The 18216-nt window shown below is 37.3% G+C and overlaps 1 protein-coding gene across 1 annotated transcript; it reads right to left on the reverse strand.

Annotated features, from left to right (window-relative positions):
• Positions 1-6670: 6670 nt before the first annotated feature.
• On the reverse strand, positions 6671-16189 carry LOC143875682 (WRKY transcription factor 72A-like). Its single transcript, XM_077377287.1, has 6 exons — positions 16098-16189; positions 15298-15381; positions 14622-14714; positions 13657-14184; positions 9081-9194; positions 6671-8112 (listed from the first exon to the last, which is right to left on the reverse strand). Exons 3-6 carry the CDS (start codon positions 14679-14681, stop codon positions 7138-7140), a joined length of 1677 nt encoding a protein of 558 aa, XP_077233402.1. The 5' UTR covers positions 14682-14714; positions 15298-15381; positions 16098-16189; the 3' UTR covers positions 6671-7137.
• Positions 16190-18216: the final 2027 nt, after the last annotated feature.

Genomic DNA, 18216 nt, shown 5'->3' on the forward strand with positions numbered 1-18216 from the left:
TACTCATATGCATATGACATGTTTGATGAAAGTCGTCAATGAAGAAATGCATCCTAATTTAACCACACTTTTTTGCTCATAACCATGGTTTTAAATTTTGACTGAAATCCGAAATTTCGGTGAGGACCAAAACGAAAGGATACAGAACCAAAATTCCCAAAATTTCGGAAATTTTGGTCGCAATTTATAATAAAATAATAAATTTTTTTATTCCGTTAAAGAATTTCGAACGAAATTATCGAAATTTCGATCGAAAATCCTGCGTTTCGTGCTCCAATACAAAATTTCGCCTGAAATTTCGGTTTCGGATAAGTCCGAAATTTTTGCCGAAACCAAAATTTAAAACCATGCTAATAACATGTTCAATGAAATTCTTTAATGAATAATATTTTTAAAGACTAGAGAATTTTTAAGATGGTTTGGGCATATCCAATGTAGGCCTTTGGATGCTCCAGTGAGAAGAAGTGACTCGTGCCAAGTTGATGGAGTAAAAAGAGGTAGGAGCAGACCGAAAACAACTTGGGTAGAAACAGTGAGGAAAGACTTGATGGCTAGGAACATAACATAGAACATGACCTTGTATAGGAGAGAATGGAAGAAAATGATCCATGTAGCCGAACCCAACTTGTGTCAGGATTAGGCTTAGTCAATTTGAGTGGGGTAGATTCTTTTACCTTCTTTATAGAATTTATCTAAAGGATTCATTAGCCGACCCTAACTAGTTTGGGATAGTTGAGTTGAGTTGAGTAGAATAACTACTGATTATCGAAGGTGGAAAATTTCTCCAAACTTGAACTGTATCAAGGAAATTCGAAGTCCCAAAGACCCAATGCACAGGTCTAGACCAGTTGCTATTAATTTTGTCCACGGTTCCAAACAGATATACAGACCTAAGATGAATCCAATTGAAACAACAACAAGAGTCCACGAATTTCTCTACTGAACAACAAGTTGCATTGAAGGCAGTAGATGCTAATTTCTAAAATCTTCCTTTGACTTCTAGCAAAACAAAACCAAGTGTAGATGAACAAGGGAATGACCAACTTCATCTACAATTTGGAAAACCTTGCAAATTACAAGGCTGCCCGATCAAGAGGCACATCATTACAATCAATTTAATAGAGGCTTGAAACTCCAACCAGAAATTAGATTCCTAGAAAAATTTGGCTTTTAAATATGTGCAGGATTGATTGCTCTTGGTGAATTAAGAAAGTGAAATTCCAACTACCAAATTCTACTTGATATTCCAATGTCACGAATTCAGGCCCTTAGAAATTGTTCAAAAGTAACAGTTTCCATAGTCCCTAGTGATTAGAACATCCTACATCAATTTAACATGCAAATAAAGTCATCTGAAACTCAAATCTGGACTATAAACCTTATGCGAATGTGCATGTGTTCGAACTTATCCTCTAATCATCGGATCTGGCAAGATTAAATCCATCACATCTTCTCTTTATGGTAGTAGAACAATGCTAAACTGAGAATTGAAAGAAAAACCTACAAATAAGGAGCTGGACCCTCCGTTTCCATAAACCTCAAAGAGGAAAAGAACTAAGAGCTCAGATCTATTTGTTCAGAGATCAATACCAACAAATCTCACCACAATCCTTTCCTAATTTCAAGGAATCATTGAATTCAACATGTAGTAACTTGAGACACTCACAGATCACACTTGAGTCTAGTAGTAGAATTTCTCAAACAGATTGATGACCATTCTCCATTAAAAGAAAAACTTCACCATCACTAAAACCCAGCTACTATGTGGATCCAATCCTCTCTAATTTCCTTTTTGTATGCTTCATCAACATAAAACTTTTTAGGAACCAAAACCTAGGACCGAAATCTAATATGGAAGAGAGCACAATTTCATTGAAGCAGTCACAGGCAGAAATTTCATTCCAGTGACGATACTTTGAACTTGCATCTATTGTCTCTACTAGATCCACACAATTCTTTGGTAGAGCTTGTGAACACTGGCTTCTACAGAGAAAGATAATGGTGATAAATGTTTAGATTTGTTAAACTTGAATTGATTTATAGATCTCAGCATCTAGTCACGGTGACATCAATTGAACAACATATTTCTGTTTTATACTTTCCTTGATTTGCAGCTAGTTTCCACATAATTTTCAGAGGAGTAACCGAAGATAATGAGCAGAGGGTTTAGGATTCATACTAGACTTCCAAACAACTGAAGTTTTAGGTAGAATTGCACCAAAAATAGCGAAGAAGTCATTCATTGCAGCAAAGGACACACGTTGGAGCAAATCTAAACTGTGCTTGTGATTTCTTCAGGGACTCAACTTTGAACCTTGATCGAATTTCATTTTTTTCCAGGATCTGCAAGAACTATGAAGCCTTGTAACATGGCTTTGATACCACTTTTGATATAGCAGAATTCATCGAATACTCATGGATTTCCAACAATTTGAAAATTCTGGATAGATTCTTCACTTTCTATGCTTTTTCTGATTTTCAATAGAAGGGGATTTGATTCAGCAAGCAGAGGCCAAATCATCAAAGAACTTCGATAAAACCTTGATCTACAATGGTAGGATAACACGAATTTGAAGGAAAGCTGACACAATCAGCTTGCAATCTTCTTCTTCCACGAAATTTTCAGCAAAACCGTCCTCTTTTGCAAGATGATTTCCCTCCAAATTTCACAAAGCTAGGATTCCCCTTCAAATTCAACTTCGAATTCTAAAATTAGTTAAAAATGAATGGGAAGGACCTTATATAGGCAGTCCATACATCGTAATTAAAAGACAAGAATACCCCTACTAGAGCAAAGATGACTAAAAAGTAAAAGTAAAAGTAAACCTCAAAATAACAAAATTACACATAGTAATAAAAAGACTACAAAATACATAAGAAATGAATAAAATTACAAATATGCCACTATATGAAACAAAAACAAAAGTACCCTGAGGCTCTGTTCACTTGTCTTCCCGACGCTAGAAAGGAAAGGAAAATCACTCATTTTTTTCCGAGAAAGCACAAATAGCGTTGTTCTCTTCATTTCCCGGGAAACTAGTAATACTGACGTGGAAAACCAAAAATATTACGTGGAAATTTTGCTCTCTTTTCCTTTCCCTCGACTATTTTCCCAACGATTTGATAAGAAAATGATTTTCTCACTGTCGCGAAAAAATATGGGTTACCTTTTCCTTTCTTTTCCATTTAATCTGGGCAAGTGAACAACGAGAAAATAGGTTTTCCGTCACAGTTTCTTTTCCTTTCTTTTCCATTTTTCCACGTCAGATTCATTTCCTTTCTTTTCTTTTCTTGCAGCGAGAAAACAAGTGAACAGAGCCTAAGGAGATATAGAGGTTGATGTAGAAAATTCATGGGATGATTCTGCATCAACGTCCCATAGTTTATCATTTCTCATATATAAGTACACACGTAAATACATGAGATTTTCTAGGGACCATCACAAAAGGCATTTCACGGACTGCCTGTTGCATGGGAGAGCAGCCACATAGGATGAATTATATGAACAAGACAAAATTTGTTGAAAAGTGAGCCTATGTGGCTGCTCTCTCATGCAACAACCTATATATATATATATATATATATATATATATATATATATATATATATATAGAGAGAGAGAGAGAGAGAGAGAGAGAGAGAGAGAGAGAGGTGGAATGTGAGAGAGAGAAGAGAAATGCTAAATTGAAAAACATCCTTGCAAAAATCCACCTACAAGGGCATCACATTGGATCCATATCACCCAGCCTCATTAAAGTGTTCTTTCAATTTTGCATTTTTATTGCCGTTATAAAGAATAAAACGAAGTTGGTTGAAGTGGAAGCATGCTTCAGGCATTCTGTGCAACTGTAAAATACCTACCAAGTTAAAGAGAAAGTTTTATAAGACAACTGTGAGGCCAGCCATGCTATACACCTCAGAATGTTGGGCCACCAAGAAGCAGCATGTGCATAAGATGAGTGTAGCGGAGATGCGGATGCTTAGATGGATGTGCATCTACACAAGGTTAGATAGAATTAAAAATGAAGACATCCATAAAAAGGTGGGGGTGACACTAATTGCGGAGAAGATGAGAGAGCACCGCTTAAGATAGTTTGGGGATATCCAACATAGGCCTTTGGATGCTCCAGTGAGAAGAAGCGACTTGTGCCAAGTTAATGGAGTAAAAAGACCGAAAACAACTTGGGTAGAAACACTGAGGAAAAACTTGATGGCTAGGAACATAACAGAGAACATGACCTTGGATAGGAGATAATGGAAGAAAATGATCCTTGTAGACGAACCCAATTAGTGTCAGGATTAGACTTAGTCAATTTGAGAGAGGTAGATTCTTTCACATTCTTCGTGAAAATTTTCTAAAGGATTCATTAGCTGACCCCATGCTAGTTTGGGACAAAGGCTTAGTTGACTTGAGTTGAGTTTTGCCGTTATAAATCCAGAGTTTTGTCAGGTTGAACATATTTTTCGTGAGTTGACTTGATTTTTTGCAAGATCGACCTGAGTTTTTGACCAGTTACACCCGACCTTTTGCAACTTTTGTGGATTTTTTTAACTATTCATTCAAAATTTCGTTGATTATTTAATAGTGAGAATTTATACGGTGTAAGCCCTTATTGTCCCTTATTTTTCAAAAAGTACAGTACGGACCACACTATAGGATGATCCAAACCGTCCATATGATGGGCCATAGTGTAAGTAGGTTGTGCCCAAAAAATCATTTATATACCCAACCCTTCGATCTGTGAATGAACTGCATCTTATGGAAACCTCTTAGATCGGAGGGCTAGGATCATCCTATGGAAATGAATTTTTGGGCAAAACCTATTTACGTTATGGCCCATCATATGGACGGTTTGGATCATCCTATAGTGTGGTCCGTACAATACTTTTTGAAAAATTAGGGATTATAAGGGCTTACACCATATAAAATCTCATTTAATAGTATTGTTGATTTTGACAAATCTAATTGATTTTGCAAATATGTTTATTTCTTTAGATTTTTTCATTGTTGATTCTTTTTTTTTCTTCTTCCACTTCTTCTTCGTCTTGTTTGTCCGAGTTGAAGCAAGGGATAGTGGTGCAATGAATACGATGTAGATGAACAAAGAAAAATGGTTAGAAAATGAGAAGAGGGTAAAATGGACTTCTGGACTACACGGCACCACTATTGGATAATTGAGTTGATGCTACCGTCCCTTCATAAATTTAGACTCAAAAAATAATAACTTAGTCTTTTGTCCCTGTATACACGGAAGTAAGAAGGTAATTCATACAAAAATCATTTCCCAACCTCGCTTTTACAAAAGAGAAAATCCACCTAATAATTGGCTTTGCCTTATTCATTAAATTCTTTAAAGGGGAGTTGCTAGCGTCCATCACATTAGACATTTCGCAGAGCATCTGTTGCATGGGAGAGCAGCCGAATAGGCTCAGAGTTTGGCTCATTTATTTAATACATTTGACGTGAATTTCTCTCCTTAAAAAGAGGGTCTTCAAATATGCTTTTGCTATATTGCCTGGACGAAGTGTTCTCAGCTTGTGGAGGCGGAGGAAATAGCACCAACAACAGAGCTAGAGAGTATAAACCTAGGTTGCTCCTGTGGCTGACCCTACTTAGCCTTCACCGCCAATGATGGAGGAGTTTTTTACCTTGACCCAGTACCCGAACCTATTGACAGAGCCTGTGGATTGATAGTCCGATAATGTACATATCTAGGAGTATAACCCCTACAAACTAGGGCTGCAACTCGGGTTGGGCGGGTCGGGTTTTGGAGAACCCAACCCTACCCGAGAAATATCTCGGGTCGGGTTTTTTTTCGGAAAACCCATGATTCCCAAACCCTGCCCTACCCATGATAAATCTCGGGTCGGGTCGGGTCGGGTTGGGTCGGGTCAGGTTTTTTCACGTTGACGTAATTTTTTAAGGAAAATTCTTGTTTGGCAAGGCAACTCAACTCATAGAAGCAGAAATTACACTCACATTACACTTGAATCAAACAATGATGTAATTACACTCACATTATACTTGAATCAAACAATGCTGTAATCAAACAATGTTGTAATTACAATCAAACAATGCTGAATCAAACACTTGAATCAACTCAACTCATAGAAGCAGAAATTACACTCACATACAATAACAGTGGGTGCGTGGGTTTTCACTTTTAACTTTTAACTAACAATAGAAAAAAATGTACATACTATAACTTATGTAACTCGGGTCGGGTCGGGCCCCTTCAAATCCGGCTCGACCCGAGATTCCTGCGAGCTTTTGAATGCTCAACCCGGCTCGACCCGAAACCCATGAAACCTGAACCCAACCCAAGCTATTTTCGGGTCGGGTCGATGCGGGTCGGGTAAAACCCGGCTCGAGTTGCAGCCCTACTACAAACTATTCGAGCTAAAATTGATCATTGTTCCTATATAGTTTGAACTATCTATGGGGTATTAGGCATCAAAATTTGGATATTTGTAGATGAGCAATAATGGGTCTTTCCAATCCCTCATGCATGCATCTCTCTTGATCGGGTCGAATAACTCATAGGTTTAGAAAGATCAGGTTCTCGAATATCTTGTTAAGGTACCATTTATTTGAAATCCCACTATAGTAATGCCAATAAAAATAGGAAATGAGAGACCCAAAGTAATGATAAAATGACTGGACACCAATATTTTTGACCCATTTTTTTCAGAGAAAGAATTCCACCACATATGCATTAATTGAATAAGACAATTTCAGTTATGAAGTGGATCTTCTCTCATGTAAAAGAAGTGCTGTGCAAAATGAAATGGCTTTGTACAAAATTAACTAGACATTCCACATGCATGCACAGTTGCCCACTCACCTACAAAAAAGGGATAAGTCCATATGTTATTTTGCAATCTTATGGCTCCATGGCTTACACATAGGAGCCAGACCTTCCCATCTTGCCATCACCATATTATTCACAAGTTCCTGCACTATCAATACCACTGTATATTACATTTTTCTTCCAAAATTAAACTTCATCAACTTCTTACCCAAAACACTTCTCCATAACAAATGAGCCCACCAACCTTGAATGAACACCCAACAGTCCAAAACAAGCTGAAAGAACACCTTGAGTGGAATATGCACCATCCAAGATTGAAAACCCATCAGTTGAGATGGTCCCTATTATCCAAAGGAGATGCAGAGGCACTCTTAGAGGAGGAAAATTGCACTGATGGTGGAAGAAACATTAAGTTTCCTTGCTGAGGATTTGAAGAAGAAGATCTACTCAAGTAGCTTGGTGCACATCCATTCCCATTTTGACCAGATGAATAAGAAGAAATTGCTTGAAAATGCTCTCCCCACTTCAAATTCCTCCCAAAATTCTCTCCCCCAACATGGTTCCCATGGACCCCACCACCACCACCACCACCACCACCACCACCAACTTGGTTCCCATGCCCCGAGCCATTGCCGACGATTGTCGTGATTGCTTCTACCAACGCCGACCGGAAAGTCGGGTCCGATGTTATTGCCTTAGTAGCGGCAGCTATCGTCTCAGTCAATGACTGTTGAGGAGGAGGAGGAGGATTGTTTTTCTGCAAGTAAGATTGATAGAAATTTTCTTGAGGTTGGGTTCCAAGATTAAAAGTCCCAATCTGGTTTTTATTGTATATTTGATTCCCATAGCTCATATATCCATTCCCCCAAGTAGGATGGGTGTTGGATTCTGTTGAAGAGAAGTTTAAGCTTGTTGAGGAGTATCTTGGAATAGTAGAAGAGAAAGTGGAAGATAACCTATTGAATTGAGTAGACTGAGATGAGGATAATGGGGGAGATGTGAGGTCTAGAGTAATTGTTGGGTATGAAGGTGAAGATGAGATTGAAGGGGTTGGTAAGTAGAACTGACTTGGTCGGGAATTATCTGAGAGATTGAAGTTTAGTCCATGGAGGTCTGCAGATGTGGTGGTTAGAGATGAGGGCCCCATTATCTGTCGCGAATTTGATGAACCAGACATTAACATGCAGGCCGCCGCGGAAGTGGTGGAAGCCATGGCTGTGGCAGAAATTGGTAGGGGGTGGTTGTGGGTTCCTTCATAGGTGGTGATCAATATAGCCATGTCTTCTGCACATCTCTGCACCTAAAAAATTAAAAAGAAATGTTAGAACTGAGTTCTTGATAGGCATGGATAAGCTACAAAAATAGTCTGAATTTGTGATTTTAAGTAGGGGTGGAACTATTGTTTTAAATTTTGGTCGAAACCGACTGAAATTGTACAAAAAAAAAATAAAAAAAATCGAAGCAGAAATTTAAATCCATGGGTACAACTCGGGCTGGGTTGGGTCAGCTTGAGGCCAACCCTAGCCCAATGCATGAGGACCCAAAACCACTACCTAACATGTCCCAACCCTAGCCACGGGTCAAGGAGAGTCAACACTAACCCAACCCGCCGTTAAATCACTCAACCCTAACCCAACCTGATTTTGCAAATCGGGTCAGGTTGTGTCAGGTTGGAACGAATTGGGTTCGGGTTGGTCTGAGGCAAAAAACAGAAAAAATACAAAAAAAATCCCGTAACAGTAAGATTTTGAAATCGCGATAAAATCATGATAAGATCAGGGACGAGGTCTGGTTCGTCTCAGGTTGAGTTGTTCAAAGGCCTCAACCCTAACCCAACCGAAAATCCAATGGGGTTGGCTTTTCCTAGTCCTAACCCAACCCTAGCCAACCAAACCAAACCCTAGCCAAAATTGGGTTGAACCCGGCGGGTTCGGATTGAGCCCAGTCCAAGTTGCACCCTAATTTGAAGAGATAAAGATCACCAAGACTCAAGATCCTTGTTAGTCAAAGATATGGCCAACCACTCCCTGTCCGATTCTTGGCAATACCTCCACACCATATCTCTTTCTATTCCTTACTTTTTAGTTATGCTTAGCAAATACTCCGTTCTTGTATATCTTTTCCTTATCCAATCTTTTGTAATGATTTTATGTTTTATTATTTAAAGGAAAAATCTGCAACCACATCAGTAAGCATCATTCCAGAATTATCTTATCTTCTCATTTTGTGTTCTTTCACGTAAAAACTTAGAAAATAAGATCAAATTACCTGTTTTCTTACTGGGCATCCTGGTGCAACTGTGCAACGATAGTACGCTCTTGGGCAAGGATTTCCTTTTGCAATTTTCTGTCCATATTTCCTCCATTGGCATCCATCATTCATCTGTAGAAAAGACAATGAAGAGTTATCTTGGTAGTCTAAGATATCCCAATATTGATCTTCTTTTTCCTCAGTGCATATTTGGGTTAATGCAAATTTTCTGAATTAAACCCAAAATTTTCGAATTAAATGCAAATTTGATGTATAGCGCATTAAAAATGATTATAAAAGATTCTGTAATGAAAAATGAACCCGCATCTTAATATAGTCAACACATGCACTTAACAATGAATCCTGGCATGCTTTTGTTGTGTTTTGTTCAGTAGAATCAGGATATATAGTAGATGAAAAATGACATCTCCACCCCTTTTCCCATTCATTTTCACCCCTTTCTCATTATCTTTTCTTGAGAAGGACTGTATTTCCACCTTTTGTTTGAATATTCGTGCAAATAAAATCATTTTCGACAAAGAAAAGCGACCGATCAAAATGCTGGAAAGGGGTGCAAATATCATTTTCCCTAATGTATATATGTATTGAAAATCATATAACACATGCATTTTTTTTCCAAATTTTCACTAAATTATTTTCAATCATTTCCTGATTTTTTTCGGACCGATTTTTTTTTTTTTTTTTTGAATGATAGATTTTATTACGAAAGAAAGGAAACCTTCGACCAAGATGGACAATACAAAGATAAGCCAAAGCTAAAAACAAAAAAACTACAACAAGAAACCAAGGACCTCAAGGAGGGAGCAAATAAAAAATCTCCAAATTAAAGACTATGGTGCCTGCATAAAGCCTCGTAACTTTGGTACTTTGATACACTAGGTGATATTATCGCATGAAAACAAGCATCATGCAAGCAGTGCTTTTTAACAAAAAAACCCATCTATATACCACAATACTTTGGTACTTACATACACTAGCACCCCCCCCCCCCCCCCCTCTCTCTCTCTATAAATATATATATAAAAATATATATATATATATATATATATATATATATATATATATATAGAGGAAAGTGAAGCTACACCGCCGGTGTAGCTAACTTAGCTACACCACCGGCTTAAAATACAATGGGCCCACATTGTTTTGGTGATTCAAAGAATTCATTTGATTGGCCCTCACATAGATAGGGTGTCCACCAAAAATCAGCTTCATAGGATCATCGCAACCCTACGATTTGTGGAGGCAAAAATGAACGTGTAAAAACCTTCACAAATTTGTCCATTTTTGCCTCCACAGTTTGAAGGGTTGGGATGATCCTATGGAGCTGATTTTTGGTGGACACCCTATCTATGTGAGGGCCTATCAAATGAATGGTTTGGATCACCAAAACAATGTGGACCCATTGTATTTTAAGCCGGCGGTGTAGCTAAGTTAGCTACACCGGCGGTGTATCTTCACTTTCCTCATATATATATATATAGGAAAAGGTTTTTGAGCTCGAGCTCAGAAACCACTACTCACATAGTTTGTTGAGTAATCCAACCCATTTATTTTATAGGTTATACTTCGGGTTATGGTTATGGTTTTGGTTAGGGTTATGGGTCATGGCTAGGGTTATGGTTTTGGTTAGGGTTATGGGTCATGGCTAGGGTTATGATTTGTGGAGGTTTAGAATAGATGGCTAAAAATTATGGTCCTATAGATCGGATGGTTAGGATTATAGTATGGAGCTGGTTTGTTAGGAACTATCTATGTGAGGTAGTGTAAAATGAATGGGTTGGATGAGTCAAACTACCATGGGAGATGGTGTATTCTACGCTCTAGCTCAGCCTGAGCTAGAGCTCAGAAAAAATGCCCTCATATATATATATATATATATATATATATATATATATATATAAGGGTTTTTATCTGCGCTCGAGTGCAGGAAACAAAGGTGGGGCCACATTGTTTGGGTGATCCTAAGCATTCATTTGAAAGGCTCCATCATGGATTGGGTATGTACCAAAAATCAGCTTCATTGGAGCATCATAGGGTGTCCATTTGTGGCGGTGAAAATGGACAGATACTGTTTGTCCATTAATCTGCCCATTTTTTCACCCTACAAATGGACACCCTAAGATGATCCTATGGAGCTAATTTTTGGTGGACACCCTATCCATGGAAGGGCCTTCCAAATGAATGCTTTGGATCCCCCCAACAATGTGGGCCCACCCCTGTTTTTGCACTCGAGCACATATAAGCTTATCTGCGCTGAAGCGCAGAAACCCTTTACTCATATATATATATAAGGAAAAGGTTTCTGAGCTCGAGCTCAGCCTAAGCTAGAGCTCAGAAACCACATCTCCTATTGTTGGTTGAGTCATCCAACCCATTAGTTCTATAGGTTATAGTTAGGATTATGGTATGGAGCTGGTTTGTTAGGAACACTCTATCTATGTGAGGTAGTATAAAATGAATGGGTTGGATGAGTCAAACTACCATGGGAGATGATGTATTCTAAGCTCTAGCTCAGAGACCACGCCCTCTCTCTTTCTCTCTCTCTCTCTCTCTCTCTCTCTATATATATATATATATATATATAGGGAAATGTTATTAGCACTACTGTATTTTGATGAGGGCACTCCTCACTTTGTTAAAAAGTACGGTATGGCCCACACCATACGATGATCCAAACCGTCCATTAGATGGGCCACATCCTAAATAGGTTGTGCCCAAAAAAAATCATTTCCATAGGTTGATCCTAACCCTCCAATCTGAATGTTAGAGGGTTGATCCTAACCCTCTATATATCGGAGGGTTAGGATCAACCTATGGAAATAATTTTTGGGGCCCAACCTATTTAGGCATTGGCCCATCTAATGGACGGTTTGGATCATCCTATGGTGCGGGCCATACCGTACTTTTAATAAAGTGAGGAGTGCCCTCATCAAAATACAGTAGTGCTGATAACATTTCCCTATATATATATATATATATATTAGTAAATGGTTTCTGAGCTCAAACTCAGATAGAATTTCTGAGGTAGAGTTTTTAAATAGGGCGGTTGCCTATGTTGTTTGGGTTATATTAGATATTGATTCTATAGGACCTAACATAGATAGGGTGTACCTAAGAATCATCTTTACAGGATCATGGTAAGCGTTGATTTGTTGAGGTTTAAAATGGACGTCTACAAAATGGTCCATTTTGTGCCTCTACAGATCGAATGGTTAGGAGGATCCTATGGAGATGGTTTCTTAGGAACAACCTATCTATGTCAGCTTCTATGGAATGAATGGCTTGGATGAGTCAAACAACATGGGAGATGCCTTATATAAAAACTCTACCTCAGATAGAATTTCTGAGCTTGAGATCTGATACCGCGCCCCCCCCCCCCCCCATATATATATATATATATATATATGGGTAAATGATTTCAACGCTCCATTGTTTTGATAAATATGCGCTCCACTTGTTTGTCGTGTAGTATTTAAAGGTCTTTAAGAGCTTTTTGAGAACCGTAATATTCCTCTGACATCCCTTTAAATACTACACGGTAAAAATTGGAGCGCCTGCTTATCAAAACATTGGAGTGCAGTATATATATATATATATATATATATATATATATATATATATATATGAGGAAACTGTTGGTGAGCTTAAGCTCACCAAACTTATGGTGAGCTAGCTTGCCTAATCACATGGGTCCCACATTTTGGGGAGTGATCCAAACCATTCATTTGCAAGGCCTTATCATAGATAGGGGGTGTACCAAAAATCAGCTCCATAGGATCATCCTAACCCCTCCATTTGTGGAGGACAAAAATGGGGCAGATTTGTGTCTGTCCATTTTTGTCCTCCACAAATGGAGGGGTTAGGATGATCCTATGGAGCTGATTTTTGGTACACCCCCCATCTATCTAAGGAACTTTCAAATGAATGCTTTGGATCATCCTAACAAAGTGGGCCCCCATGTGATTGGGCAAGCTAGCTCACCAACAGTTTCCTCTATATATATATATATATATATATATATATATATATATATATATATATATATATATAGAGAGAGAGAGAGAGAGAGAGAGAGAGAGAGAGACTATAGTATTCGGGATTCATGCTATGCATGAGTGTAAAATTTATGGGTCACACTGCATTAAAACATTTTGGTGGGACAAGCATACTCGTCACATAATCTTCAATGTAGAGATATATCCATGCAATAATCTTTAAATCAAATACACAGAACGGTACTCCCGGACGAGAGTAGCCATTATATAATATGGGATTTGCTAACGTCCATCGTAGATGCGTCCATCGTAGATGGTCTCTTGCATGTCAGGATGAACCACCTCATGAATGAAAACAAAAGCTGCTGTATAGTGAGCCTGTGTGGCTGGTCTGACATGAAACAGACCATCTGCAGATGGACGCTACGCGATGGACACTAGCAAATCCCATATAATATAGGCACTGTTTGAGGATTTTACTGTTAGTGAGATTATCAAAACATGGTTGTGTTGATATCATTTCCCTACACGCACACTATGGAAAAGATAAATGACCAGATAAGGCTAGAACAAACCGTTGGGGTTTCACATCTTGCTCGAACAGAAACTCTGGCTTTCTTCACATGGGTCTGTTGAGAAACTTCATCATCTCCACTTCTCAAAGTCTTGAGGATTTTACTGGGTGGCCATGGCTCTCCAACCTCATCTTCCTTAACTTCTTCAGAGCTATTTTCAGGGCTTGGATTTAATGGAGGATCAATTTGACCACTGTTTGACTCCTCAAATTTGCAGTCCAATCCAAGAGTCAACCCTTCTTTCATTTGTTCATCCTCTTTACCTTTGCTACAACTATTCATCTTCTCTTCCTTTTTGTGCCCACTTGAACTTGTTCCAAGGCTAAGAGAAACAAGTTCAGGTTCTTCGATTTCTTCATCAGTAGATGCATTTTCTGTACATTTCTTAGCTTGTTCTTGCTGAACAATGTCGTAAAATTGCATTTGGAGGGACTGATAATCCTTCACAATTCGTGCCAATATCATCTTTAATCTTTCATTTTCTTCTCTCACCTCGCCCATTTCGGCTTTTGCGGATTCAAGCTGATCCTACATCAAAAGAAAAATTCATTGTGATTAACCTTTGGTATTTAAAGGACATAGTTCATTTTGATTTTGATTTTGATTTTTTTCTTGAATGGTGAAGAATTGAATTATGAAGAAATAAAAAAACTGGGGAATCGGCCCAGCGTTCGAGATGATCAATGTACAACCCACGGAGAGGAAAAAAATCATAATTTTCTTTAATTCAGTGAAGTTTATGTGGATTGTTAAGGAAAAGGAGGGTTAGCTAATTGAAGAATTGTTTGAAGACACAAAGATCTCATACTAGTTAAAACATCTAAAATGAGACCTCTTTGTACTCTTTTACCATATCAATAAAATATGCCAGTGCGGGCCCGGGTTCCTAGATAAATTCCAGGTTAAAAAATATTAAAACAAAGTTAAATGTTTACAAGGCTATATGAACTTTAGATGTTTCTTACATGTTTCATTGCAGAGGGATCCTTTTGGTTTGAAGAAGATGGTCTTGAATTAGTTTCCATTGTTGAGCTTTCAGTTGGAATCCTATTTGAAACCTGTATAGACAGGGAAAGGATTAAAAAACACCCATAAAAAATAATTAGAAGCTAAGTGATCTTAAATCAGTTTACAATGAAATTAGGGTTCAATAAAAGTCTTCTTTTTTATTGAAAAAAAAATGCAATCACAAAAAGTATAAATATTCCAAGAAATTATGGGTTAACCAGCCCCCTAAATCCAGATTATTACTGATAAACTATAATTTAATAATAACATTAGATTTTAAAATTTTGGATATGATTAATTGATAACTCAGATCAGCAACGGAAATTCCTTTTAATTGAATATCAAGTATATAATATATCTCTCAGTATATGCATTCCAAGAAGAGAAAAAATTTAAAAAAAAATCAATAAATTATCAAATGATAAATAATATTTATGGGGAAATCATCGGTCAGTTCTGAGTAAAATTGTTTTGGAGGATTGAATCCAGGGGTGGCAATAACTCAAAAAAATCTAACAAATTGACTCCAAGATTAACAAATTAATTACATAAAAATTATGGTCTAACCCTTCTTTTTAGTGGGTATGGTGTAACTCTTCTGTTCATTATCACTAAAAGTTCATCATATTTTACCTGTTTGCTAATTGCTGAATCTCTTAGGGTAGGGGAAGATGGCTTTGAGGAATTGTTGTGGTGACTCAGTCTTCCACTTTCTACCTGTAAACTCTTTTAAGATTCAGTCCTCAAAATATCTGATGATCCAAATAAAATTGAACAACATATCAACAAATTCTTCAAATTTTTCTGTAGAGAAAGATTTAGAACGCATCTCAATGTTGAGAAAATAAGAGTCAACGAATCCATTATTTAACCATGCAAAATCTGAAGTTTCCAAGAATATTGAATACTCACACCAATATCCAAAACTCTAATGGTCAATCTTCCGAAATATCATAAAACAAAACCCCTAAAATCTATAGAAATTGCAAAAACAAAGGAAAAAAGTTAAAAAAATCCAATACTCATCCATGAAAGATCAGATTTTCTTTAGGAAACAACTTAGTATTTTTAAACAATAACTGAAACCCGATTGATCCCGATAAACTTTCTATTAACATCTACAAAGAGAACCGATGAAAAATCAGATTTTATTTGAGAAATACTCAATGGTTCAATCTAAAACCGATAACCGATTCATCAATCCTACGAAAATTTCTTAGTACCAAGAAAATGCAACCCAACCCAAAACCTTAAATCCCTCAAAGACACTGAGTCAAAGTTAAGAAAAATAGATTTTCATTAAGAAATATTCAATGCTTCAATATCACACCCATAACCCAATTCATCAAACCCAACAAAATCTCTAAAAAAAAAGAAAAGAAACTAAGACCAAGTAAAAAAAAAGAATAAGCAAGAGAGAGAGAGAGCTTCACCTTTCCAATCTCTCCTCCACCCTCTTCTTCATCACCAATACAGTCAACCCTCTTCTCTTCTCTAACAACAGATCTGTTCAACAAAGCCTCCATATTGCCAAGATCTAACTCTCCTTTTCTATCTCTCACTTGTTATATATAGAAGGAGCCTCCCTTTTTTGACTTTCTTAAATTATTTCAAAAAACAGTGCTTATCTCTAACATGTAACATGAAAATGTCAACCGTGAAGCGTACTCTTACAAGTAAAAGAAATATGAATTCAACAAGGAAGAGAGAAGACTTTTTTGTCCTCACACAATGCTCAAATGGGATTCTTCAAGCCGCACTTCTTTTTAACTTTCATACATAGTAAACGGTATCTTGTGTCAGATTGGCCGGATTTTTCTTTGTGTCAGATTCCGGTCAAAACTTGCATGGTTATAAGATGGGCAGTGATAAATTCACCCCCTTCTATGATAAACTCACCCCCTACTTTTTCAAAATAGACGTTCTAGCCCACACTATAGGATGATCCAAACCGTCCATTTGATGGGCCACAATGTAAATAAGTTGTGCCCCAAAAATATTTCCATAGTATTATCCCAACCGTCCGATCTACATGTGAGTCCTCCTTAAGATCAGAGGATTAAAATCATCATATGGTAATGATTTTTGGGGCACAACCTATTTACGTTGTGGCCCATCAAATGGACAGTTTGGATCATCCTTTGATGTGGGCTGTACAGTCCATTTTAAAAAATAAGAGGTGAATTCATCATAAGTGAGGTGAATTTGTCACTGCCGTATAAAATATCTTGGTGTACGACTTTTCGAGGTGGATGACTAACTTAGTTGATTAAGACGATAGAGTGTGGAGGTGAAGAAAACTAGTTTTAAACGGTTTACTTTTCTTAATAGGGTTTGAATATGCAGATGCTGACCGTTGGATCATCCTAGGTCAATTTTCTTAATAAGAGTATGATGATACTGACCGTTGGATCATCCTTAGGGTCATTTTTTTGGTTTACATGTAATCAAGGCCGTTGATTTTGTAGAGTATCAGGAGACGTTTCGCTTGGTCTTGGTCCCGTGTCCCATCCGTAATGTAAAATACTAAAATTAAGTATTTAGCTTTTGCTGGCGGAACCCTAAAATAACAATTAATTGATGGATTAATGGCTAAAATCATCCGATCCGTGGTCAACAACAGTGGGCTAGGATCATCCCAAGAGGTTTACTAAATGGATCATTCAAAGATCTGGGTTTGATGGATTCTATTTGTCTCTTTCTTTGACGGAAAGGAAAAAAAAAATCCATTGTGGAGCTGTTAATACGAATAACATAAACTCTGTTATAGCCACTTATATGCATTCAATGTACTGTACAGATAGAGGAATATACAGAGCTGAACATAGTAAAATAAGAAATTGAAAGATTTCGTTAAAATTGTTCGTCTGGAAATTTCCCGAAAAGCTAATGGGTATACTGTCCCATCAATAGTTAGCAAAATGTGATCCGGCAAAAAAAAAAAGAAATGGGATGCGAAAATTTAGGTTAAAAAAACATAGTAAAAAAAAACTGATAACACAAAAAATGCATTTAAAAAAACGTTTTTAAAATGAGTTTTGCTAACTATGGTCCCATCTAAGGTTGACATGAACTGTCCATTTGAAAGGCCTTAGTATATCAGTATATGTATCAGAAATGAAGCAAAAATACACCAATTGGGAAATACTTAGGGCGCTTTGGTCAACCTTTCACCTTAAAAACGGAGCGAAATGAGCGGAATTAAAAGAAAAAGGCAGAATGGGTCAGTTTTGTAGAATAGAATATTCTTGTTTTCCTTTGTTCTCCACAATGAAAAAAGCACAAAAGGGCTGTCAACAAAAAAGCTAATAATGTTTGAAATGGATTTTTCCTATTGATTTTCATGGAAAGGAATTTCGAGGCTTGCTTTTGCACGAGAGAACATCCACCTCAGATGAATCAAATGAATAAGACAAAATCTGCTGAAAAGTGAGCCTTCGTGACGTTTCTCTTATGTCAGAGTCGGCCGCAAAATGTTTTTCCGAGAAATTCAATACCAAATCCCTGTCTAATAATTTGTATTTCTTTTTTGTCGTTGAATACAAACGGTCA

This window comes from Tasmannia lanceolata, unplaced genomic scaffold (assembly GCF_043159265.1).
Source record: "Tasmannia lanceolata isolate RefF3 unplaced genomic scaffold, GAP_Taslan_0.1 ptg000004l, whole genome shotgun sequence".
NCBI classification, from domain to species: Eukaryota; Viridiplantae; Streptophyta; class Magnoliopsida; order Canellales; family Winteraceae; genus Tasmannia; species Tasmannia lanceolata.

Coding starts and splice junctions, on each gene's coding strand:
- LOC143875682 (XM_077377287.1), bottom strand. CDS start 14,681: ATGGAAACTAATTCAAGACCATCTTCTTCAAACCAAAAGGATCCCTCT. Junction 14,185..14,621: donor ATCCCTCTGCAATGAAACAT/GTAAGAAACATC, acceptor CTTTTGATGTAG/GATCAGCTTGAATCCGCAAA. Junction 9,195..13,656: donor CAAGATGTGAAACCCCAACG/GTTTGTTCTAGC, acceptor TCTTTTCTACAG/ATGAATGATGGATGCCAATG.